Below are 27495 nucleotides of genomic sequence, written 5' to 3' on the forward strand. Positions count from 1 at the left end.
GATCTCTCACCCCAACAAAAAGGCACACAGCAAGGCCACATACAAGGAGAGGGATCACCTCCCCACTCCAATAATATGTATGCATGGGTGACAATGTAACCATGGGTACTTCCTGGTCAAGGACAGGTCCTATTAGAAGAGAAGCCTCCATAGTTGCTTGTCTGGAAGCAGCCATTTTACAGTTGAGCAAATTCAGACCTGCTGAGCCAGCGGCTTGCTGGGAAAGGGAGGAGCTTGTCTTTCTTTGGTCTTTAAAGAATATTTGAAGGAATAGTTGTAGGGTGCTTCTCTGAATGTGGGAAGATGGGCAAGATGTCTTCTGTCTAGAATGCAGCTTTTGCTTCTCTAAACTTATATTTTCTTAGTTTCCTATCACTTCTTCTATTTTTCTCTCCCACTCCCATATATTATTTAGTCTCTGTTTTCTCTTGCTTCTTCTTTGCTCATGTTGATCTTTGTCATTCTCCCTTTGGTTTTTGTTGCTGTCCCTATTCCTTAAAATTTTTATGAAGGCAGTTTTCCCCTTTATTTTTAAAATGTGTTGATATTCAGTAGACTTCCTTATAGTATTTCAAGCCTAACTAAAAAAAAAAATGTTGAGAAAAAGAAAAGTGAACCCGACTTTCTCAAACTTTCTAAAACTTCTGTTGAGAGAAGGGAAAATGTACAGGTCAGTTCTTATTTTTATCTAAGCAGTTTTCCCATCCAAATAGTCAGCATAAGGAATGAAAAAAGATTTAGGGGAATACAGTCATGGTCATGAATAATTCAAATATACATTAAGAATGCAGAACTTTTGGAGCAACCAGTACATTTTATAGAGAATATTGGAAAAACACTAGGGAATGAAAACAAATATCACCTCTTCTTATCATTTTTACTAAAAGGACACACTAAAAAAAAAAAAATCCCAATTATAAATCACAAAGTACCCTGGAACCATGATTCAGATCTTACTTCTAAAAAGGAGGTTAAATTGAACCACAGCAGTGAGTAGAACTTCTTGCTTTTCACTATTATATTTTTATATCCATCCTTATATACCTTATATAAGCTCTTTTATAAACAACTACATGAAATTCACCAACTTTTAGGAATTCCAAAAAGTATTCACATCCAGGCATCTGAACTGATTTCACTCTTGAAATATATACATTTATTTTAGGCACTTACTTTAAGTATATCAGGTTTTCAAGAAAATATGATTATCTCCATTTTGATAATCAACTAAACAGGCAGTGAATTTTTCAAAAGAAGGTTACTAAAGGTCCAGTAATGTTTTCTTCCAAAAGCTAGTGTGATCACAATGTATGGAGATTCCTGGCACCACAATGCTATTATTACCACATTGATATATTCAGTACAATAAAAGATCTACTTACATCATTATACATTCCTTTAACACCTGGTGCCACCTGTTATGACAACAGCCACAGAACTTGGCACAGACTGGATACTCAATAAATGTGTGTTCTTTCCTTTCTTCCTTGAATCTGTCTTATAAGTATTCAGTTTTGATAGTCTTCAAAATGCCATCTATAATTTAACATATAAAACTTGTTTTTCTTTCAAGGTTGACAAATAAGCATACCTTTGTTTCAGTCCCGGAAGCACCCTTGGGCTCTTATCTGTTTGAGATCCATCATCTTTTTAAAAGAATATATATATAAAAAAAATAAAAAATAAAGGAATATATATATTCTACATATATATATGTGTGTGTGTCTCATGATTACTTTCAATATTTAGCTCTTATGTCTTTTTAAAATAATTTCCTTTTTATAAAATTAAAGTAAAAATAACTATTTTAAACCTCATCTAGGCCATTTTCTCTGAATAAAAATTTACCTTGTAGGAGATCTTATATATTCACTGGTGTATGGTTAGGTGAGTTCTTCCATTATGATCCTAGAAAGTATATTAAAAATTTGAAAGTCCTCGGAGAGCCCTGGAATCTGCCACATAATACATTGCTGTAACTAACTGAAATTAATGTGGGTGAAGCTATAGAGTTCTTGCTTTTTCTTCACTAGTGAAATTCTGAGGAAGTCATCCAACCTGGAGAAGGACAGCAATTTATCACTCCAGAGCACCAAAGTTCCAGAAGGAAGGCACACATCACTGGGTAAGCCATTCTCTTCTGTCGAGTTTAGAGCAGGCCTCTTGGAACAGCCAGCAAGGTCTAATCTTTGAAAGGGTTATGCTTTTAATTTTTCAAACAGAGATAGAATGCCTAGAATATTCCCAAGAGATCTAAATGTTCCTTAAGGTTGCCTGAGTGTGGCAGAGCAATTATGCAAAGTTCTTGAGAATAATTGGAAATTAAGTTCTTACTAAAATACTTTCTAGGAGCAAAAGCCTAGATGGTACAAAATATGATGTTGAGAATCACACACTTTCCCAGAATTGGCTAGGGACTCCAGTCATCTGTGATTAGATGATGCTGGGATAGAAAGCCCAGTAATAAAAAAAAAATTACCATTTGCAACAATATGGATGTACCTAAAAGGTATAACATTAAGTGAAATAAGTCAGAGAAAGACAAATACCATATGATTTAAGAATTTAAGAAACAAAATAAATGAACAAACAAGGGAAAAAGAGAAACTAAAAAACAGATTCTTGAATACAGAGAACAAACTGGTGGTTGCCAGAGGGGAGGTGAGTGGGGCGGGTGGGGTGAAATAGATAAAGGGGATCACTCATCCTGATGAGCACTGAGTAATGTATAGAATTGTTGCATCACCATATTGTATACCTGCAACTAATATAACACTGTGTGTTAATTGTACTTCAATTTTAAAAAAAGAAAAAAGTTATTGGATGAAATCTCAGAAATTTGCCCAAACTTCTCATTTTACAAAGGAGGACCCTGAAGCCCAACAAAGCCACATGCCCTGTGTGTGCTTACCATAGACCTGGTTCTAGACCAGCAGCCAAGCTGGGACTCTTTCCACTGTACCCTCCTTCCTCCCCCTCAGTGCTCAGTATCCCAGTCTCTCAGTGGGACTGTGTGCTTCCTTCACAGCCAGGCCAGGGGCACTTCACACTTTAGTGTTCAGAAAACCTTCCAGCTGAGCTGCCTGAGCCTTACACCAAGTAATTCTGATGCAGATAGTCATGAGACACTCATTAGAAGCCATAAATTGGGAATAAACTCTCAAAACAGCAGGACTGTTTTACATTCATTTGACAAATATTTATTGGATGACTGCTATCATGTAATCTCAGTCCTATGTCCTGGGGATATATTAGTGAATGAAACAAAGATTCCTGTGTGTTTAGAACATGATTGGTGCTCTGGGAAAAAAAGAAGTACTGTTAAAAATGCCATAGGATATATAAGATTGTATAACATTGTGTAAGTTGGTATAGCCACTGTGGAAAACAGTATGGAGATTCCTCAAAAAATTAAAAATAGAAGTACCACATGATCCAATAATTCTACTACTGGATATTTACTCAAATAAAATGAAATACTAATTTGAAAAGATACATGCACCCCTGTGTTTATTGCAGCATTATTTACAATAGTCAAGACATGGGAGCAGCGTAAGTATTCACTGATAGGTAAATGGATAAAGAAGATGTGGTACACAAACACACAAACACACACACACACACACACACACACACACACACACAGATATACACACACTGGAGTATTATGCCACCATAAAAAAAGGATGAGCTCTTCCCATTTGCAACAACAAGGATGGACCTAAAGGGTATTATGCTAAGTGAAATAAGCCAGACTGAGAGAGACAAATACCATATGATTTCATTCATAAGTGGAATCTAAAAAACAAAACAAATGAATAAACAAACAAGAAGAATCAGACCTATAAATACAGAGAACAAACTGATGGTTGCCAGAGGGAAAGAGGTAGGGGAACGCACAAAATAGGTGAAGGGGTGTGGGAGATACAAGCTTCCATTTATGAAATAAATAAGCCACAACAATAAAGGTCACAGAATAGGGAATAGGGAATAAAATTGATATTGTAATAGTGTTGTCTGGTGACAGATGGCAGCTACACTTGTGGTGAGCACAGTATAACATATAGAGAAGTTGAGTCACTGTGTTGTATGCCTAAAACTAATGTAACATTGTATGTGAACTATAGGCAAAAAAACAAACAAAAAACCATGACATTAAATACCATACCAATGCAAATAACCAAATGACAAAGGTCCTGCGTTAATGTAGTAGGAATACAGTAGTGAGTGGTTCTGAGGAGTTAATGTTCTGTTGTGAATGATCTGAGGGTATTTGGCTGAGTAGCTTAAAGCACAGCAGAAATAAGATCATAGTGTTGTGGTCCAGTAAGCTTTGCTTTGCTCAGTAGCCACAGATTATGTTTCTACCCTGGCCACTCATCTCACAAATGTATTGCCTGATCCAGAGGAATCAGTTGGTAAATTCTTCAGCCCCACAGGCGTCATAACAAAACCTAGGCCCTCCTGATGATAGATCACTGTATCTTTGAATACTAAGATTCTTTGCTGTGAGTATAACAAAGTATTTCTGTCCAAAATTGATAAAAGGTTAACATACTGGCTTACTGAACATCCATGCTATAGGTATGAACATAACCTTCTAGCTAATGCTCCTAACCCAGAACACCCTGCCACATCATAAATAGTACTAGATGAAGCTACTTTGAGAATTACTTAATTAGAGTATACTGTAGTTTGGACTAATTGCTTCATCCCATTTATTTGATCTGAAATATCTTTCAGAAAACACTTTGGGGAGGAAAGAATTTATGATCCTAAGCAGATTTCAGCCTCCCAATTGAATAATTAAAAAGAAAACCATTATCACCAGATGTGCATTGGCAGATCCTTTGAACAGATGCTAGATATGATGGATCTGTGGAGCTTGTTGAGGCACCTCAAATCCTCTAGGCCTGCACAGAAATGATTCATGTTATTAGGCAATAATATTGGTGATGAAGTTTAATGACATAAACTGGAATGAAAGCAAATGACATCTGAAGTGTTTGGAAAAAACCCAAGAGCAGACCAAAACCATTACAATTTTATGTGAAAAGAAATAATGACGGAATTTGCCATTTTGCCAATACAAAACTTTCATGGAAGATGCATATTTGAGCACATTCTTGTTGTGGGGGATGTAAGGGCACAAGTGATATTTATGGATTCTTATGTGAATCTGCCCATTCTTGTGTATCTGTTTAGAATGCTGATCTGTTCTTTCTTCTATTACAGCCACAGTATTTCCCAGTCCAAGTTCTGTTTTGGAAAATACTGGAACAGATACTTTCAATGGCAGTCAAGTCCTTGCCCGGATCCTTAGTTTGGAAAAGGTAATTTCACTCAGTTTTGTAATGGACTGATAATAAATAGCAGTTGAACAAATGCCTCTGAGGTTAATAAAAGGATCTCCCAAGTAGGAAGAGATTTGGGACCCCCTCCCATTTGGAGTAGTATCTCAGGAAGATTCTTTTCTCAGGAGCTCTTCCATAAAAAAGCTTAATTTTCAGACATTCTGAATTCTTTAAGGTCTTGGACGGTTATTTCTTTCTCTGTTAAGTGCCTTAATCAAACTTAAGATTTTCCTTTAGTAAGAAATAAGGTAGCATTATATGTAATCTTCTAACTTTCTGAAACAGGGAAGAAAAAAAGGTATATGACAGCAAATGAAGCTCTAATACTCACTAAACTTGCTGCCTCATCCATACAGATAATGCCTTTGGAAAATTTGGAGCTATGGAAAATATCTCCCTAAAGTAGTAAAATCCTTTTCTTTAGCATAGTTGGAGAGCTTACCTATAGATCCTTCGTATTTTAAGATTCCAGATTGCAAAAAAACAAACAAACAACTTCTATCAGAGGCATAAACTGGCAGCCTGTGAGCTAAATGTGTGTGTGTGTGTGTGTGTGTGTGTATGTAAGGATTTTAGGAAATTGAATTTGAATGCCTTTAGGCAGAATGGGTACCCTTCTGTTGACTACAATCCCCACTTTTCCTTATTGTCTTTCATTCAGCCAGATTCATACATTTATTTGGCTGGCCCTTGCTTTATGTGCTCTTCAGAAATTAAAAAGAGATAATTTTTCAGCATTTGCTAATAGACTCTCTCTGTCACTCACTGTCTCTCTTTGTCATACACACATGCACACATATGCATTTTAAATAATGTATTTATGTTTTATGCAGTAGACATTTCTTCCATCTGGATGGAACATAGGATATAGGACATAGCTTTGACTTTTATTCATATTCCAGTGATCATAACCTCTGCTGCTTAATATGTCTCTGTTAGTTACCTTTAAATTAACATTCTGTGTAAGTGAGGCATCTCAATAAACTGGTTTATGTAAATAAGCCAAAGGACAACACAGGGATTCCAAGAAAGGTATTACCCACCAAGGCAATTCTGCCAGTGTTGGCTGAAATATAAGACTTTCCCATTCAGTTTATCTAGATGTTGAAAGTCTAGTTCCAACAAGAATAATATTTGAGATACCTGTAGCTCCCTATTTGGCATAAAAAAAAACCCAATATGCCCAGTTAATTCCAATTTAAAGCCTCCCTAAATCAGACCAGTATGTAAATTAGAGAAAGTTATTTTATTCCATTCTATTTCTTCCATATTAGTTCCTAGAAGCACAAAGTCTTCATTGGATCAGTTAAATTCTTTAATATCTAGAGTAACAACGCTATTCTCAAAAATACCGCTATATTGTATTGAAACTCCCAAGTTCTCTTTCTCATATGGAATGAAATTTCAGAATTTTGTGAGGCCACACAGAGTCATATATGCAGTGGAGATAAGTCAAAAATGAATTTTCTATGTATAGATATGTATTTTTAGAGTAGTTGGAGCAGGGAAGGGATGTAAAAATTAGGATGACATATTGATGCCTGTGTCAGCAATCTCTCTGATTCTTCTTTCTTTCTTTTTACTGCTTTTTGCAACCCTTGCAAAAATGAGTGGAGAAATCATTTTGGAGTGAGTTTATGTGTAATGTTAAGAAAGAGGTATGGATGAATGACTAGAAGACTTGGCACTTACAGTATATCCTAGAATAAGTGGATCCTGTCTTGCTCCATTCACTTAGAAGTTGCGTCACTGGAAGGCAGAGTATAGCTTTTGTGACGTAATCTTACGTCACAAAGGGGAAGGTAAAGTTAATTGGTCCTCACCTCACAGGGTTATAAGAATTAATTGTTAGGAAGGACCCATTAAACATTATAACTAAATATAATTGGTTCTGTAAATACCTAAACAACTTAAAATGGTGAATGTGATCACTATTATATGTGAAATTAGCACTGTGTCTGTGATTGGTCTGTACTGTGAAATATATGGAGGGCTCATGATTCCATTACGGAAACACTTTCCAATTATTGCTGTTGTGAATTATATACCTTTATGTGTTTTCATTTATATGTTTTCCTTTTCTCTTCATATGTATAATTCCTAAATGAAGCATTTGCTTTTACAAATGAAATATAATCCATGTTGGTCCACTTCTCTAAAAAACACACTGTGGGTCTTGGATGCCAAAACTCCTCCTCTCTGGAAGTCTTCCAAAGATGGCAGCCAGTTGCCCCATGAAGTGTCACAAAGATTTAGGACACCCAAGTTTGCTGCTAAATGTCCAGGAAAAACTCAGATTTTTTAAGTCTGAAGATTTTTGTCAGAAAAGATCTGGTGCATTTAGTTTCTCTGGTCAGAGACAGGAAATTAGTTCATTTAAATGAACTAATTAAATGATATGAATCATTTAAAACATAACAATGACAAGAATTACCATATTCACACATTCTCTTGTAACTTTTCATAAATAAACCAGATGTATTTTAGTGTTATTAAAATAACATTATAATATTAAAATACTAGCTATAATGCAGGGCCTTAAAATGGCTATTGTGAAGGCAAGTCAGTTTCCTTAAAGACTAGACTACTTTATATCTATATTTATTAACATTATTATCCCACTCTTCTCACACATATTTTTAGCTGTTAGAGGAAAATTCAACTTCAGAAGACATACGAAGAGAACTGTGTGAGAACTATCCAGACTATACCACTCATTATGCCTTCTCTTGGACAACTCTAGGGAAAAACGTTTTTAACAAATTTTGTCTATCCAATATGACCTTTTTAGAGTCTTCGCTCCATGAACTAACAAACCAGTTCTCTCAGGTGAGTGTAAATATTTTAATTTCATCAAGACCTCTTAAGCAATGAAAGGAAATGTATTGTTTCCATTCTTGTATCCATTCAACTTGAGTCAGAGTAAGTCCATAGCCCACATGGACTGGGAAATGCTGACTGAAATATGTGCTCACCCTTGGCTTGGATTCCTCACACAGAGATTCACACAATATCTAATTCTAAGTCATGTCTGCTTTCCATTTAAAGGTGCAGGATTGAAATGATTACGCTGTTGAACCAAAAATATTGCATTATGGTTGTTGTAGACACATCTTTGTAGATGGTTTTGCTATATGGTGAATGAAGATTGTTTTCTCTGAGATATTTAAGTAAGATTACTCAGGCTGTAATGTAAGTTTAATAATTTGACTACTGGAGCCATATAACTCTCAGAAATTAGAATAATGGGTTATCTTTTTAATTTTTCTCACTAACATCAAACCTACTTTGAAAAGCTGATTTTTGATGAAACAATATATCCCTCTCCTCAAAACATTGTACATTAGGGGCAAGGACTTTATACTGTAAAGTAGTAATGACCACGTTTATATGCTATTCTTAAACTACGATATGCAAAGAAGGCACCCATAGTCTACATTTAATGAAACCCCACATACAATGAAAGATCACAAAAATACTCAGAATTTTCTTAAAATTTTATAAACCGGAATAAATGAAACATATCCACTTCTGGTATTTTCCTCTTGATTCTCTGAATTTTATTATAATTTTTGTTAAGTACAGAATGCTTGAATTACCTTTAGTAATCTGAGTTTTCTAAATGAAACAGATTAGAGACACTTATAATAACCCTAATTCAACATAGAGCACTTAAAATGCTTTCTAAACAAATTCGGCAGTCATGTAGGGTAGAATGTATGCTTAAGAATGCATTGTTCAAAATTACATTCTCTGCATGAAAGAACTTGAATTACAACTGAACAAAAGCCTAACTTTACCAGTATGAATGAGTTTATTAAGAAAATTACTTTGGGTTGGAATATAATGAAGAAATACTTTACTTTGAAAGTACTCGCTGGATCCTATGATCCAGAGCAGGAGCAAAAGTCACAGTTTTTGTTTGCTTATGATATAAGATATTATTACATAGGTTCACTCACTATAAATCATTTATTATAATTAAAGTTCCTGGTATGGCAACAGAACTTTGGAAATATTTTCTTCCATTAAGTATGTGTGTATGTGTAATTATAGTAGCAAATATATATAGATTTAAGCATTCTCAACCCAAATAATAAATAATATAAAGTTTACTAAAAGATACAGAGAAGATATGTCTGTAACTCCTAAACAAGATCCTAGGGAAAAGCAAAAACATTACTCAGAAGCTAATTTCATTTTAAGAAATTAACTTTAATTTCCAAAAATGCAATTAGAATATTTTGTATAAATATACCTCTGTTAACCAAAATTTCTGGAGGTATAGGAAAAAATCCAATTATGTTTAAGGATATTAGAAATGGTTATAATTTTTCCAAGTAAAGAATGACTTCAAACTATTTGACAATCAGAATTATGTGAAAATCTAAATTTTTAATGCTTTTGAAAACAATAAGCCATGTGATTAAAAATGCTGAACTCCCATTTTGCCCTGTTTGTCAATTTGTAAGATATCAAGTAATCCCAGCAACCAGAAAACAGTATTTCAGGAAATGGTCAAAATGCTGTCCTTCTTCTCACAAGTCCAAGAGCAGACGGCTGTGTGGCAGCTTCTTTCTAGTTTTCCAAATGTGTTCCAGAATGATACAACACTAAGCAGTCTACTTGATGTTCTTCGAAACGCAAACAGGTAAGAAAATGTAAGAATCGAGTGGGACAAATAAGTCTTTTTATATTTTTCAGGGTATTAGTTAAGCAAAGAAAAAACACACACTTCAGTCATCAGAGTTATCCAAGAGTATGTGAGGAAGTGAGGAGGGACACTAATCTTAACAAATCTATTTTCAGTTGTTATTGCAGACCTTCTGAAAAAGAGGTGTGTAACAGGACCAGTAGTAGATTAGAACATTGGCTCATGCTCATTCAGGACAACCAGAACTCTGCATTTAGCATTTAAACTGCCCAAGAATAAACTGTCCCATTGGGTTTTAGTTGATACCATTCAATATAAAACAACCTGTTGGTTTGAGTTTTAAACTGAGCCACCTCAATGGGGTTGGCTCCCCTCATGTGCAGCCAACCTGTAAATGATCTTTCTAAACCTGCATGTTGGGTTGGCTTTATTTGACATATATGACCAAAGATTTGAAGTTATTTTTGCAGGAGAAACCCCTTTAAAGGCTACTTTCCTTATAAAAGCGTTCAGACTGTGGCCAGCATTTAGAATTTAATGGACTTGCACTTAGGTTTTGACTTGGATTCCTATCTAGCTAATTTGGAAATGTGCATTAAAAACGACAACAACATTACATCAATAACTATCAATTATTGTGTGTCTGTTACATATCAGACACTTTACTGAGCCCCTTATATATACCACATTAAATCCTACAACTAAACTACTATTTATTTTATAAATGAGCTGACAAGAAGGTCATGAAAATTAAATATTTGATGATTATGCAACAAGGAGGGTTTAAACCTGGGTTTTCTAACTCTAGAATCCAGGCTGCCTCTCTAATATGTCATTAAGAGCATAATGTATTCCATCTCTAATGTCTGAGGTACCAGAAGAGAGTGTTCTCATATTCTTTGGAAAACTTCCAAGAGCTTATGTTTGTTCAAAGACCTTATAATAAGACCTTATGTTGGTACATTAATCTCATTTAATCCCACAACAATGCCTTGGAATTGAGACAACAGATATCCCCATTTTGTAGAAGAGGAAACAAATCCTTTCAAAGGACCAGCCCAAGGTTCAAGAACTAGTAAGTGGCAAAGGCAGGACCTGAAGTCAAGGAATCCAAATCCAAGTCCTATGCTCTTTCCACAATAGCCAATCATAACTAAATTACAGAAGAAGCAAGATATTAAGAAGTTTGGTTCTCTAGACTGGTCCTCATTTTAGCACTTAGGGTAATTTTCACCCAGAATTTTGGCACTTCATCCTCTTGCTCTTATTTATATTCTGTCTTAACAAGCAAACAGGTAAATCAACTAAAGGAGAAGGAGAATCATTTGAATCCTATAGCATAGCAATAAAAAAGAGTCAAAGTAATAATCAGACCACAGTAAGACATCACTACACACTCAGTAGAATGAATAAAATTTTAAAAGATGGACAACCCCAACTGTTGGCAAAAATGTAGAACAAACAGAACTCTTTGGAAAACAGTCTGATAGCTTCTAATGAAGTTAACAGTAGGCCCCTATGATGTAGCATTCTACTCTTGGATATTTCCCCAAGAAAATGAAAATGTAGCCCACATGAAGACTGGTATGCTATGTTTACAGCAGATTTATCTGTAATAACTAAAAATTTGGGGTAAAGAACAAATATCCATAAATAGAAGTGCAAAAGAATTATAGTTTATTTATACATTGGAATCCTCTCAACAAGAAAAACAGATTACTGAATCACACAATAATGTGAATAAATATTATGAATATTATGCTGGCAAAAGAATCCAGACACCCCCCCAAAAAAAGAACCTACTGGATATATAGATATTATTCAATTTATATGAAGTTCTCAAATTGATAAAATTAATTTATACTGTTAGAAATTAGAACAGTGGATCCCGGGACAACTGGTGGGGAGCATGAGGAAACTTTCTGGGGATTATTGAAGTGCTTTGTATCTTATTAGCAGGGTGGCTACATGAGTATATACATTTGTTAAAACTCACTGAATTATCACCTAAAGTAGGTCCATATTATTGTGTGTGAATCTTACCTCAATGAAATTTGGTTAAGAAACAACAAATAAAAAACAAAAATCCCACTAAATAATATTCCATAGGAGGTAGAAGATCCAAAAAATACTTTAGGGTTAAAAATAAATAAATAAAATATTTTAGGCATCATTTTAGTGAAGTAAATTATATAGGATGGGCATTTTACTGTGGTTATTTTAATTACCTTAAAATTTAAAATAAAATTATTGCATATTATAGCATTATGCAATAGAGCATCTGTCTGGTCATGATTACAAATGTTGTAAACCTGCCTACATAATAATGAAAAAGAACACAGAAAGAGCTAAAAGAAATGGCTTCAAATTATTTTAAAGTAAATGACATTTGGGGTACCTGGATGGCTCAGGTCATGATCTCAGTGTTGTGAGATCGAACCCTGTGTAGGGCCCCACACTGGAGCCGGCTTGGGATTCTCTCTCCCTCTCCCTCTGCTCCTCCCCTCCCCCAGAAAAAAAAAAAAGGTAAATGACATTAGACTTTAAACAACTCTTTTTTTTTTTTTAAGATTTTATTTATTTATTTGACAGAGAGAGACACAGCGAGAGAGGGAACACAAGCAGGGGGAGTGGGAGAGGGAGAATAGGGCTTCCCATGGAGCAGGGAGCCCAATGTGGGGCTCGATCCCAGGGCCCTGGGATCATGACCTGAGCTGAAGGCAGACACTTAATGACTGAGCCACCTAGGCACCCCTAAACAACTGTTTTTTTTAAGTGGTCAATATTTAATTTAGTTATTATTGCTAATTTATACACCTGTTCTTTCTAATATGGTAGCCCTTGGCTATCTAATATGGCTTTCTAATATGATAATTGCATGTGGATTTTGACTAAAACTCTGAATTTTTAACTTTATTTAAATTGTAAACACTGATATTTGGTTCAGTTAATGGTAAACCTTTTTGTATGTTTGAAACAATCTTAGTATATGAACCTACTTTTTCATCTGTCATTATAATGAAATCTAAATGCAGATTAAATATTTTCTTTTAAAAATTTATTTTTTTTTAGAGAGAGAGTAAGCATGCATGCAAGCAGGGGCAGGGGCAGAGAGAGAGGGAGAGAGATCCTCAAGCAGACTCCCCACTGAGCTCAGAGCCTGACCCAGGGCTGGATCCCAGGACCCTGAGATCATGACCTGAACCGAAATCAAGAATCAGCTGCTTAACCGACTGAGGCACCCACACTCCCTGAGATTAAATATTTTCAATGAAAATTTAGCATTTGAGTTGAGATGCTCCATAAATTAAAATTCATGGTGAATTTTGAAAACTTAGAACAATAAAAATCTTTAAATATTTCATTAATGATTTTTATATTGATTAGCTATTGAAGTGATATTTTGGATGTATTGGATTCAATAGAATATTTTATTAAAATTAATTTCATCTGTTTCTTTTAACTTTTTTAACATGACTACTATAAAATTTAAATACGTGGCTTGCATTATATTTCTGTTGGAGAGCCGTTTTTAAACCATTTTTTAAAGATAAATCTTTATTATTGTTATTAAACTGATAGTGTCATTAAGAGCCATAATTTCCTCGCATCAATTACTGTACACCAAATTAGGGTCTCATTGGTTTATCTTACCCTTGTTGATCAAGTATTAGGGGATAAATGAACCCAACAAAAACTTTAGTCATTTCCTTCAAAACTTTTTGTATTATTGAGTTATACATCATTATTAACCCATCACCAAAGCCAGATTATATAATGTTAATCTCATGACAGAAATTAGCAAAAATGAAAAATCTCAAAAAATTCAAGAAGTACATATGGAAAAAATATATGTGATTGTCACCATTTATGAGAAAGCTGTGCTGAAATACGAATCATGAAAACTCTTTTATAAAATTATCTTTACTTATAGGGTGACTTTTTTTGGATAACTTCCATTTTTATATGATAAAGAGCAGGGAAAAAAATCTATGAAATAAAATAAAAATATTTTGATCAATAAATGGTTCAAAGGATTTCAGGGAGTATGAGGGCCAGGTGTCATTTATTTTTAAGTTAAACGTTTTGTTAGAAAAAGATGAATTAAATCTACTGACATTTTATTAATGATATTCATAACAATAATGTTGATAGCTTTAATGATATTGCCAATTGTTCAGTCTTTGAAGGTGTTACTGTGAGACAGCAGATCAGGTGACTCAGGCAGAGGGCCAGCTTGGGAGAAGGCTGGCAGAAACCTATAACCTGAGACCGTCTATCTGGTCTCCATGGTCACCAGGGTTCAGAAGCACCCCAAAGTCTGAGAACCAGGAGATTCTTAAGGCAAATTTAAATATGCCTGAGGTATCCACTGTTATGTATATAGAGCAGAGATGAAAAAAATACAGCTGTGCCTCTATGGCCAAACACAATAACGAGTTAACAATGCCCGTGGGCTCTGTGCAGAAATGTTCTGCCCTCCTCCTGCCCAGCAATGTCGGGCAAAGTTTCTGTGCCAGAGGCAAGATGTAGAATGGAAAGAACATAAACTCTGAAATTAGACAAAATCAGCTGTACTTACGAATAGCTGGGTAACCTTGTCTACGTTATGTAATTTTTTGAGCTTTAGCTTTCTGGTTGTAAAACAAAGCAAATAAAGTAGACTTTATGGAATTATTAGAGGACTAAATAAAATTACATACATGTTTATATACACGTATGCACATATCTACATGTGTACCTCACTATACTAGTAACTAGGAGATACTCAAAATTTATTTTTCCAAATACAGCTTTTATTCATAGCTAGGGAACTGAAATTAAAATGACCTTAATCTAAATATTAAAAATTTCAAAAATATTATAGAAAACCATGAAAGTATGTGCACATACTATATCTATTGCTGGAGTGAGCCTTTAGATGACTAGGGTACATAGGGAAAAACTGTTAGCTAATTTGTACAATTAACCCATAATGGCAGATTGTTAATGAAGCCTATTGTTCTAGTTACTACTCATGTAAATTAAAGCATTGTCCTTGATTATTGATATAAATCACAGTATTTGAGGAATTCAGATGTACAATGACAACTTTTTTTAATGTACTAATGACAATACAATGTACTTAAGAAACAGTTGTTTCTTAAGAAACAAATTCCTTTTTGAAAATGTGGAATGAACTCACATATAAGTGAATTTGCTGATTGGCCTTCCCCAGTACAGACTGCCCATCTTATTTGTAACATAAAAATTCTAGGAAGATAATGCCAGTTAGTCTCGATATTAATTTTGAGCTACCCCTGGAGTAGTGCCTATTGGACACTTAGAGAATAGAAAGCAGTCTTTAATTAGGGCAAGCTCCATTTCTTTTTCAAAAACATTACCACTTGTTTAGCAAAAGATAAATTTTAATCAAATGCATAAATAATTTTTATTCCTGAAATGGGGTCCTTTCTCTCTGGGCTTGATTTTTAATGAAAATAATTTCCAGTATTTAATCTTTACCTTAAAAAAGAAAAAAAGACACCTTTTCATCGGACGTTGCTATTCCTAACCACTTATTTTTAAGTCTTAACAGAAACAACTGATGTGAACTTTACTCCTTTACTTTTAGGCCGTCGAGTTCCCCCAAGTCTTTAGAATCCAGGAAACGTTTTAAAGTGCTCTGTCTGGTTCAACATTTTGGGAGGATTTTGTGCATGAACAGACAAACAAGTAATTAAACAACAAAAGCAGCATCTTGTCTCTTATGCTATAAGAATAATTTTCTATACTGTAGCCATTTTCTCCTTGAATTAACCTTTTGTTTTTGTCTGCAAACCCTGAAATGCGATCTGGTTTAATTGTTTTCCGACTCGTTAGTGCGCTGCTGGTGGTGCAGAAGGTTTATCCACGTGTCACAACTAACGAAGGTTTCAAAACTCTCCATAAATCTGTTGAACATCTGCTGTACACTGTGGACTCCCCAGCTCAAGGTAGTGTACTTCCATCTTACTATATTCAATTATGTGACGTGAAGCCTGTTAGAAGTACAAAACAGAGTGCAACCCAAGTAACCATTTATAGATGATATTATTCTTAGGTAGACAAATATGCCTCGACTAAATCTGGATCTCTGGCTAATCAAAGAAAGGGAGAAATGGCCGAAAAAGAGGCTGTGACTTTCTAGAATTTTTATATTTAGGTGAAAATTCTCTCTCTTAGCTTGTAAAACTATGTTTATACTTGGTATATAAAATAAATATCAGGACCAAGCCTCAGTAAATAGATTTCTACCACTTTTTGGAACAAAAGCCTACACAGTAAAAAGCAGTATTTTTACCCTCATTTTCAAATTTTGGCTTTTTAAGCAGGATGAATCTTTCATTGGTAAAAACATATCCCTCAAATAGCCATCTTGAAAATACATGACGAACATCAGTGTGTGAATAGATTGGTATAAATCTGCTGTCATTCCTAGTAAGACAAGCTATAGCATGTTGTTAGCAAGTCATGTAATGTCACCCTTGCATATATAAAATAGCATTATATACCACAGACATGGAAATACACAGATCTATACACACAGACACATATAGACAAAAATTTAGGGCTGTAAAGAATAAATCTCTACTTTCAAGTACCAAGTAAAATGTTTGGTTAGCATTTACCTCTTCTGAATGGGTTTAGAGTTATGTTTTCTCAGCTGAGTTTGTCAGCTTTCAAATATGTGGATTTTACCCTTAGATTACAAATTAAGTATCCTGAGAGCATCAGGTCACAAGCTGATTATACTCTTGCTCATTAAACTGTTAGTTTTCTTATGGATAGCAAGTTTGGATAGGCTTTGGAGAATTCTCATTGGATGGTCTAACATACCATTGGAAACCAATTTCTGTTAGGCTGGAGCATTTTTTATATCTACAATTACAGAATTGATGACTAGCTTGCAAGATTGATTGTAGTTAAATTTAATGGTCTTGACAAACACCGGAAAAAAATGCTTGCTTTTTAAAAAAAAAGTCCAGGTCAGAAAACTAGACTGTACACTAACAAACACTAGTTATTTCCTCTGTATTTTTTTATTTGCATTTTGAAGACTTGAGAACTTCGAGTTTCTTCCTACCATTCTTTTTCTTTTCATCTTCAGACTCACACCTTATAATTATATAAAGTAAAGGGATAAAGTTAAAAAAATTCTTACAAAGGACAAAAGCCCATCAGTGGTCTGCTTAGAAGCCAGAGAAGTAAGCAGCACTTCTAATTAACTGAGGCATCAAAACACTTTTCCTGGTGAACAGTACAGCTCAGTTTTCAATATTTAGGAATGGCCATGTCTCATGTCTGTGCATATGCTAATGATTTTCACATGTATTAAAACATGTCTTTGGATGGTCAGGTTGACCAGGAAATACATTCAAAGAAATGTATTGCTGTTTATAAAATTTGAGGTGCTTACATTCATTTTTTTTAAATTTCTTACACTTGTGACTTCATCGATTTGAAGATTAATACAGTAGCATTAAAGTCAATTCCTGAAAGTCATTAGCTCCAAATCCCTACCTGCTCGAGCAGAAATTTTGTGGTCTTTGAAAAAGTCTTCTAGGTATTTCTCGGAATTCTTCAGGGAACTTAAACTTGTCATTAAAGGCTGAACCAGTGACCCTAGCTCAACAGTGCAGGGGTCTCTAGCCCCAGGAACAGATATCTGCCATGTTGCCAAGGCCACCTGCTGCTTAGTCTTCATGGCTTATAGCAGTATTTGTGAAACCAGCACACTTCTCCTTTAAGTGTGTACTCAGTCAAGCGGGAGTGGGGTGGTGTCTCACTCACTGCCTGGGCTCTCTCTAATGTATGACAGGGTTCAGATGGCTTTGAAAGTCTCATACCACTCTTTCAACGAAGGAAAATAAGAGGTTATACTTTCTGTGTCAATTCTAAGGGCTTTACTATCTTAAATCACTTTCTTCATGAAAATAAGTCTGTGAGATAGAATTATTATTCTGTTTCACAGACAAAGAAGCTGAGGCATAGGGAGGCTCGGCGCTTTGCCTGTGTTAGCTACCCAGCAAGTGACCGACCTGAGATGAGAACCCGGATCTGTCTGTCCCCAGAGCCAGGAGCCTTGAACTCTTTGCCAGATGGCCTTTTAGTTACTTTCTGGGACATATACATACCTGATTTCAAGATATTTCATGTGGTCATGCAAGTACCTGCCATCATCAGACCTCAGAATGGCTCCCACTTTCAGCCACTGTAGAGTTTGACTCATCATGACAGATTCCTTCCCACATAAGTTTTCCTACAACCATCCCCCCATTCCTCTCTGTGCTCTGACTACAAACCTTTCCGATCCCCTGTCTGTCTGAGATTCAACACACTTTAAAGTTTCCTTAGGAAACTCCTCAGCAACCATGATAATATGGAGATTCTAATAAACAGGAAGAAGATCGTCTCCTAATTTCCTGTCTTAGGGATCTAATTCTCAGCTCTGCCCCAGTGAAGATCCCTGCCTCAGTTAATATGCTTTAGTATTTCCATTTATAAACACGGAGTTTCGAGAACAGAGATTATCTTTGTGACTCATTGAAGTTTGTTCTTTTGCAAAGTAGTAAATTATATGAAATTACTTCTTTAAATGGAAAGCTGTCCTTACTGATGAAGAGGTTATCTGTGTACTAGGTTTCTTTCTATGTCAATGGGTGCCATTTTTAAATATGCCTAATCCTACAAATAAAAAAGAAGTAATATCTATTTAGTACATTATTTCTTCCAAGGTATTTTATAGTCCAGAGGGAAAAGTGGTCAGGGGGAAAGGTCCTTACTCAATGTCAAGTCTATCATTGATATGTACAAAATTAATTTCTATTAGTTACTCATTTTAATAGCTTAATGAGGAAGAGAAACCTCATAACCATATAGTATACAAATGCCAATAAACTTGCTCAGCATTACATAAGAATTCAAACTGAGCAGGATTTGGTCTTGGAAAAATGGTTTATATACTTTTACATTGCAAATGCATAAATCTCAACAGAGCTCTATCCTTGATTCTTCTATATATGCATGCCAACAAACAATAGGTATTACCATTATTAATTGGGTTTATTTATTCTGGGTATCTTCATTCTTGGTTGTTTAACTCACTGCTGCATTGCTATCTTTAGAGTAATAAAATTCAGCTGCACCTTGAGTGGAGCACAGGAAAACTCCACTCTGCTGAACAGGAAAACTGAAAAAGCCCCTGTGCCAGGTACTAGGAATGGTACAAACATTACTCATACAACTCTGATACAGAGGTGGACAAGGAGGTCTTTCATTTAGTGATAGTCTTTTTTACACACATACTAATTTAAATAAACTCATTGATCAGCACCAGAAAAGTATGGATGATTGCATAGTTTTGCAATAGGACCTTTATGGAAAGCCTTTAGAACACACTAACTAGGGACAATGGGAAAACTATTAACACCAGTAATAAAATAGCCTATTGAAAGAAATTGGATCAGTGTTAAAAATACCAGCACTGAAATATACTGGATTATAAGGAATAAGTAGTGTCTCAAGAGAAGCCTGCAAGAATTGATCCCATTTCCCTAAGGGGCTAAATGAAAGCTTTAGATTTATTTTTATTTATGCAGTAGCCATTAAAAGTACTCTCATGTTCAATTTTTCATGTGAATACTGTTGCACACTTATTCTTTTATGATACAATGTTATGTGGCAAGGTGAATCAGCAACCTATTTAACTTGGAGAGGCAATTCACAGTGTTGAATTAGACCTTCCCATATGGTTTCCATTAGTTAGCGATTGCCTTCCACACTTTGAACCTTCGTATTATTTGAGACCACTCAGAACGGTTCTGTTAATATGAGCCAATTTGCATTCACAGCTGCATTCATTTGAAATCAGTGGCTGCTTTGAAAGATGGAAAATATAGATTAGTGATAGCAGATGTTTCCTAAGGCTACATTCTTGACAACTGAAGGCAAAAAAATCCAGTGACCTGTAAGACTGAAATTGGGCCTCATTTGTTTAACAAATCACGTGGTAGACAATCTGCATTATAGTATTCAAGAGTCACCTGTGCATACGGGTCTTAGGATAAAATAATGTAATGTTTTGACAGAGAAAGAATTTCTTAGAAATGCATGTGCTTGACCATTGGGGTTATTCTGATTAGCAGGCATCTATTACCTATAAATATCTTGAATGTTTCCAACAAAAAGAGCATAGATATGTTTTGTAAAATCCTTTGGAGAAAAATTCTGCAGATTTTTCTGCATTTTCTTCCCATTTATTTAGCTGTGATGATTTTTGCTAAGAAAAATAAATCCTTGGAGCAAACATGTTTATTAAACGCTTACTTACATAAATGTCATTTCTGTAGGTGGCCCTGATAATGCGACGCATGTGTGGCGTGAGGAAGATGGGCAGTTACTCTCCCCAAGCAGCCTGGCTGCACAGTAAGTCCTTCTTTGTTGGTCTGCTGGGTTTTTTTCTAAACTAGTAGGTAACTTGTCTGAGTAAGCAATCAACACAATTTATAAACATACTTCTTTTATCAATTTGTAAGACTTTGAAATAGAAAAATCCACTATTGACTGACCAAGAAATGGACATAGCTGAAATGTAGTAAAGTTGAAACTTATTTTTTCAGATTATCCAGTGACACTTTTGGAGAATGCAACATGAGCATCTCTTTTTCAGTTGTAACATTGTATATAACTAGATCCAGTGTGTCCTGTTTAGATTGGTTTCCTTATGTCTCTGAGGAAAATCTAGGGGGAGGTCCAATTTCCAACTTGTTTAAGGTCTTTCGTTATGAAAGTTGTATAAGCATCTAATTTTTCACATTACGATTTATTTTGGTTTTTAAAAATCACAGTATCTCTTAAGCCAGTCAAGGTAATACAAAATTTGTTTGCTTCCACAGCATTCATGTAGGTAAAACTGTTTATAGATAATTTAATTTGGACTCTTATGGGGCATGTAAATATGTTGTCCCCGAAACAGGCAGTGGAAATGACAGCAGCAGCGTTGGCTTCTAAAGACCATTAATGTAAGCAGTGCTCTGAAGTAACTGTAATAATCATAGTAGGGAATGCATGCAGGCGCCCGCAGAAGCTGATTGAAGTAAATTCCTATAGGCAAATTTAGAGACTAGATGGCCTGTTATGTAGACGTTGTTTTGGCCTGATAAATTATACTGTTGCAATTTTTTGACTCTAGTCCCAAAGGATACATTTCTGCCCTAATGAAATTTGTACAAATAAAATGAAATACAGGACTTATTTTTAGCCATTTATTATTTTTTTTCTGAAATAGGATCTATGCAGTTGTTTATAAACTTTCTATTATTTAATGAGAAGTTCTCGAACTCTGGATAAATTCTAGGCAAATTCCTTCCATAAACAGCCACCTCCTATGTCTGCTTCTACCTTTCTCCTCCCCTAAGGTGGCTGAACCAGGTGCTCTTTCCAGAGCAGTCAAGCAACCTTGGACAATTTTCCCCTAGCTAGGATGCCATGTTCCAAAAAATCAGGTCTTATAGACCATCAAAAATACTTAAAAAAAAAAAGACCTTTGTATTGAGACAAGTGTATGCTTATTGTTGAAACCAGGTACCTTTACCAGAGCCTTGAGGCATCCATAGCATTGATAATACTAGCACTTCAGACCACAAATTCCACAAACAATGTAGTAGCTGGCAGCCAGCTGACAGTTTTTTAGGAAGAATTCAATACTTTTAAGATGGTTCTTGTTGAGATTGATGAAATTAAGGGATTTCTTATATTTAGACTTCCTTTCCATTCCCATTTTAAAATAATCACAGAACAGCAATATCTGGCATAAGATAAAAGATTTTTTTGGTCCACAATTTTCTAAAGAAGGCTGCTTAAAAATATTTTTCCCTCATTGCTCTTCTCTCTCCTTATTATTTTTGTCCTAAGGTTATTATTTGTATTATTCTGTTTGTGTGTGTGTGTACACTCACACAATGTACACATAAGCTCATCTTTCACTGCAAATATTCTTGGAAAATAAGTAGGATTATATACAAAAATACATAAATTAAATGTTTTAAAAGAATAATTAGATATTTATGCTAAAGCAGTGGCACATAGATATGGAATCTTAATTTTCAGAGTATATTAAATGTAATAGCCAAAATCTTGGCAATCAAATGTTCTTCCTGAAACTAAGAGAATGGCTTAGATAATATTTCAAGGTCACTTTTAGTGCAACATTCTTCTACTTCTATTTTAAGCTTGAAAATTCACCATGAGAATCCTTTGTTCATTCCACATAGAGGGTTAGACCAATATTTTTCTTTTGAGCACTATACCAGGATGCAAATGGCTCTATGCTATAATAACTACAATACATGGAAATGGTTACATTTTTTTTTAGTGTGGAGGCTATCAATTGTATTTAATTTTTTTTTTATTTTTTTAAAGACTTTATTTATTTGAGAGAGAGAGAGAGAGAGAGAGAGAGAGAGAGCATAAGTGGGGGGAGGGGTAGAGGGAGAAGCAGGCTCCCCGCTTAGCAGGGAGCCCAATGCGGGCTCCATCCTAGGACCCTGAGATCATGACCTGAGCAGAAGGCAGATGCTTACTGACTGAGCCACCTAGGCGCCCCTATCAATTGTATTTAAATGAAGGTCAGCTATCTGACAAGTTAACTGCTCTGACTGCCACATTAGAGACTTCTCTCGCTGTAGATTTTCTCTTTAAAGTTCTTCAAGGATCCAGTAGTATTAACCCACATCTAAATACCCTAAGACTACTTTGACATTAATGCAAACATTTTTCTACATGTTTACTAGCTATGCCAGGATGAGTGTCTTCCCTTAGTATTTGAATAAAATCTAAGTTAAACATCTGACAGAACTGGTTAATTTGTGTATTGTGCGGTTTGATTCGAAATAGATGGTCCCCAAATCAGCTATTGACATTTATTCTATCTCTCCTGTACATGAAATTCAATCATAAACACTGAGGGAAGATGTTACAAAATAAAGAGATGCAGCCTCATAGTTGAAGTGACAGGGCACGCACAACACACATGTATTTACTCACTCATACTGATGCCTCAGAAATCCTAGGCTATATTCTCACATGCCAGTCAGGTTAAAGGGAGACCTGAAAGTGGTTAATTTGGAAACACTGAATTGGTTGTTTAAAGAAAAGGAAGGAACTTATGTTGTTCAATTAGAGTCCACTATTTTTTTTAAATCACAATTAAGTATATTTATTTGAAGAATGTTATAGGTGGAAGGGATTAGCAGATCATTCAGCCCCCTGCATCTCATTTGACAAGGGAAAAAACTGAGGTCCAGAGGGGTCTGCCAGATTTAGAGGAGAAAAAGAAAAGAAAAGAAAAACATAGAAGACTCATAGATTGTTCTTACATTGAAAAATTATCATTTGAAAAAAAGAAAAAAATTATTCATTGTTTATCTGAAATTCAGATTTAACTGGGAGTCCTCTATTTCATCTGACAACCCTAGCCCCATAATTTTTTTCTTTCATATGGACATGCCTAGAAATAATCTTAAGATCACTTATGACTGGATATTAAAATAACTAAATCTAATGTCCATGGAGAAGTAAGCGATCAGAGGAGACAGAGCCAGTGTGCACTCAGACCAGATGGAGGAAGACGTCCTGCTTCCAAATTCAATGCCCAAGTCAACTAATGCCAAACAACCAGGGACTTAAATGATCTCAACAAAATAACTTTATTCTCTTTTTACATGACTTAATTTATATATTCTTCTCTAATTCTATAGGCTCCTAATACTGGAAAACTTTGAAGATGCTCTCTTAAATATATCAGCAGATAGTCCTTATATTCCTTACTTGGCATGTGTGAGAAATGTCACTGACAATTTGGCCAGGGGATCACAAGGTAATACTCTTTTTAGTAGTCAAAATGCTGCTTAGGGTTCTAATTCTGTTCTAAAGTAGTAAGTCTTTTAAGACATTTGCTTAAAAAAATAGAAAGGTTTTTAAAAGATTTTAGTTTCCATACGCATGAGTTTCAGTTTGGTAGTTTGATATATGAAGGGAATATCTAATTGTGTTATTATATTATTACTTCTGTTCCTGCTGCTAGTACTTCTGGCCACCTGGACAAACTTTAATTTATGATAGCCATGTAACAGAGAATATGATAATGACCACCCAAACAAACTCGCCAAGTTTCTGGAATTATTAGTAGTTCATATAACCCTTCATGGCATTTTCTGTGTCCTTAATAATCTTAGTTATCAAAAAACAATGAAGAATGATAATATAGACTTCCCAAAGCATGTGTAAATTATATAAACAAAGGATTTTTGTGTGGCAGACTATTTTTACTTCCCACCCTTATACACCTTATTTTCAATTTTCTGCCTACATGGACAACCATGAAGATGGCATTTAATCAAATGTTTCTTTTCCTTTTTCAAGAGAAAATATCGAATTTCTCACCTTTTCCAAGGGATCTATATTTACTTTTCCCACACCAAAATAGTTTCTTGAGACTTAATGGCAAGCAAATAGCACAAGTATTTAAGCGTGGTCTCTGTTTACTAGGCTTGAATTAATCAAGGTTGGAAGGGCGTATATGTGTCTATTCTCCCCCAAACACTTCAACTTAACAGTCTATCGAAAAGTCAGAAATAAAAGCAGATTTAGTTCACAAAGAGCCAAAAGTGTGTAGCACCTTTGCTAGAAATATTTTTATCTCTAAGCAGAATATCTATGAATATTTTTAAAATAATGAACTCTCTAGTCTCCACGGTTCAAGGAAAGGTTAAATTTTCACTTGTCTTATACTTAGGTTGAACTAGGCCATTATCTTAGGAAAAACTTAGCAATAAATTAGGATAAAGGTGTTTTTCAAATGGGTTTCCTAAATGACTTTGCAGTTCACATAAGGTAAGTCTTCTCTCTTCCTTTACAGAAAATTTAAGACTCCTGCAGTCCATAATTTCATTTAAAAAATATTTTCTTCAAAATGGTTTTTATGAGGATTACTTTTCTTCAGTTCCTGAAGTCCTGAAATCAAAAGTAAGTCATGAAAGAAAAAATAAATAAATAAACCTTGACATTGTCTGTAATGCTCTGGCAAGATGTATATCAGTTTAAGTTTTAAATCTATACCTTCATAAATATTTGTCCTATTTTGACTAGATTAATGCCAGAAAAAGGGGGACAAAAGGGTTCTTGTGCTAGAAAATGGCATTTTGTTCTTAATTAGTGGATATCTCTATATGAAATGACCAATAAAGGCCTAATTGCAGTATTCACATACATAAAGGAATGGCTAATAATATAGTTACCTCGTTAAGCTTCGTAATTTCAGAAGAGTACTCATAATATGATTTCTAATTTAAGTTGGCCTCAGTTTTTAAAACTACAAAAGTTGATCTTAAAAGCTAGTGTTTAGACTTCACAGTGTGCAAAAATCTCAGAAGTTGACTAACCTTATTTTTATTGTCATCAGAAGCAGAAACTAATAAATCATATTAAGATGTATGATATTAAAAAAAGGAGGGAAAGCAATGAAAAAAATTTTAAACTCTGAAGTTTGAATTGGTTCACATTTATCTATTATTCTTTGTTTAGCTCATGCATATAGTGTACAGGTTATCATAATAATTCATTTCTTAAATAACCCTATTAAAATTTGAAAGCAGCTTTCCTAGTAAGAACAGCAGTGTAATTGAATTTAGGTAGGCAGGGATAAAGCAAAATTAGAACTGGTTTATTCAGGGCAAACAAGATGACTTTCTGTATAGTCAAGATGGTCTAATTAATCAGGCATCCAAAACATATGTCCGTGTGTATTATAAGTAGGTAATGCTAGTGAGGTTACCTCCATTTTCTCCTGATCTTCTACACAAATCAAAATTTCTAATGCACCTAATTTAGCAGTATCTTAATTTGTGCAAATGAAAAGGAAGTTATGCATTCATCTGGAAAATTCCTACTCATCCTTCAAGGACAAGTTTAAATGTCACTTCTATAATATTAGAGTATTGCCTTTCTCTCTGTTTCCCAGCCAGGATAATGGCTTTGTGTGCACATAATATTTATCCATTCATTCATTCAATCCATCATCTATGGTCCCATAACACTAATCTATTTATTAAAAGACATAATCTCTAACCCCAAAGTCCTTATAGCAATCCACTGTAGCAGATAGAAAAGCAGACCAATAATTATAACACAGTGAGATAAGTGTTGTGGTATGTGGATGGACAGGATTCTGTGTACGGAGGTGGGAGATTTAACTCCAATTGTAGGGAATGGAGGTGGAGAGAAGAAATTTCATGGAAGAGATAATACTTGCTCTTATAGGCTGAGTAGGATTAGGTTACAGTCCTACATTCCACACATAGAGACCTGCATTTATTAAGACAGAGGTATGAACCTGAAGGACAGATATAGGTTACCTGCAGTCCTGTGCCCGTCTGGAGCAGAAGGTGCCTATGGGAGAGGCAGGAAAGGGGACTGCAGAGAGACTGGGCCCAGATCCCAAAGTCCTCTTTCTGCTTAGTCGCGGAGTTTGAATCTGGTCTGGAAAGTTGTGCATTTGAAGAAAGTAAAATTTTCATTTTAGAAAGAGATCTCTCTGGGAGGACTATGGAGGACAGATTGGAGAAAAGCCAAGTAGGTGATATCTGAAGTAACCTAAGCAAAAAGTGAGCCCTGCACTTTGTCAATGGCAGAGAAAGAAGGAAGAGACGGTTTCAAGAATGGGGTAGGAGTTTAGGTGACACAACGCGGCAGCCAGTGGGCATAAAGAAGAGGAGTCTGACAGCAGCGAGATTTCTGGCTTTTGGAACTTATTACTTAGCATTATAACTTGTTGTATAAGTAAGGTCTGTTTCCCTCCCTAGAGGGTAAACTCAGATAAAATGTAGCCTCTGTATCTCTAAAGCCCTACATTTAGCACATAGTAGGAGCTTAAGACAACTCATGGATGTGTGAACAAATGAGGGTGTTAAAAGAGAGCCCTGGTGATATAACTGTGTCACCTGGACAATTATTCATTGTAGTTCTCAACTTGTGAAGTAATCAGGCAGCACAAAATATACACCAGGGAAATTGAAACAATGCATTCTCAATCATTTACACTCATGGAATGGGAAATAGATGTAAGAATAATTTAAAACAGCATCCACATTTTGACGATACTGCTCCACTTCAGGGTTACATTATGAAAAAAGTTCTAGAAGCCACAGAAGTGGAAATAAACTGCAATCTTGTCCTTTGGGTAGAAAGTCTGTTGTCATTTACAAGAAGCATGGCAGCTATCTGCAATTAACAGAAGCCCTACATTCCAAGACTATAAGCTCCCTGAGGAACGTTGCTAAGTCTGTCCCTCTACTATTGTATTCTCAGCACCAGGCGTATGGACACATGGAAAATATTCAGTATGTATCACTAAAAGAATGAAGATAAATTCTTACAGTTTTATAGCAAGAGATGATTTAACTTCCTTGC

At 35.1% G+C, this 27495-nt stretch overlaps 1 protein-coding gene across 1 annotated transcript in view; it reads left to right on the forward strand.

Moving 5' to 3' along the window:
* ABCA12 (ATP binding cassette subfamily A member 12) overlaps positions 1-27495 on the forward strand; it is a 167568-nt gene that overhangs the window by 62531 nt on the left and 77542 nt on the right. Inside the window, exons 4-11 of the mRNA XM_032413454.1 lie at positions 2034-2125; positions 5236-5333; positions 7998-8183; positions 9827-10005; positions 15871-15983; positions 20379-20454; positions 23787-23905; positions 24947-25053. Of these exons, the coding sequence (XP_032269345.1) occupies positions 2034-2125; positions 5236-5333; positions 7998-8183; positions 9827-10005; positions 15871-15983; positions 20379-20454; positions 23787-23905; positions 24947-25053 (970 nt within the window). The remainder of the gene's footprint in view (positions 1-2033; positions 2126-5235; positions 5334-7997; positions 8184-9826; positions 10006-15870; positions 15984-20378; positions 20455-23786; positions 23906-24946; positions 25054-27495) is intronic.

Source organism: Phoca vitulina, unplaced genomic scaffold (assembly GCF_004348235.1).
Source record: "Phoca vitulina isolate PV1807 unplaced genomic scaffold, GSC_HSeal_1.0 scaffold1, whole genome shotgun sequence".
Lineage (NCBI taxonomy): Eukaryota > Metazoa > Chordata > Mammalia > Carnivora > Phocidae > Phoca > Phoca vitulina.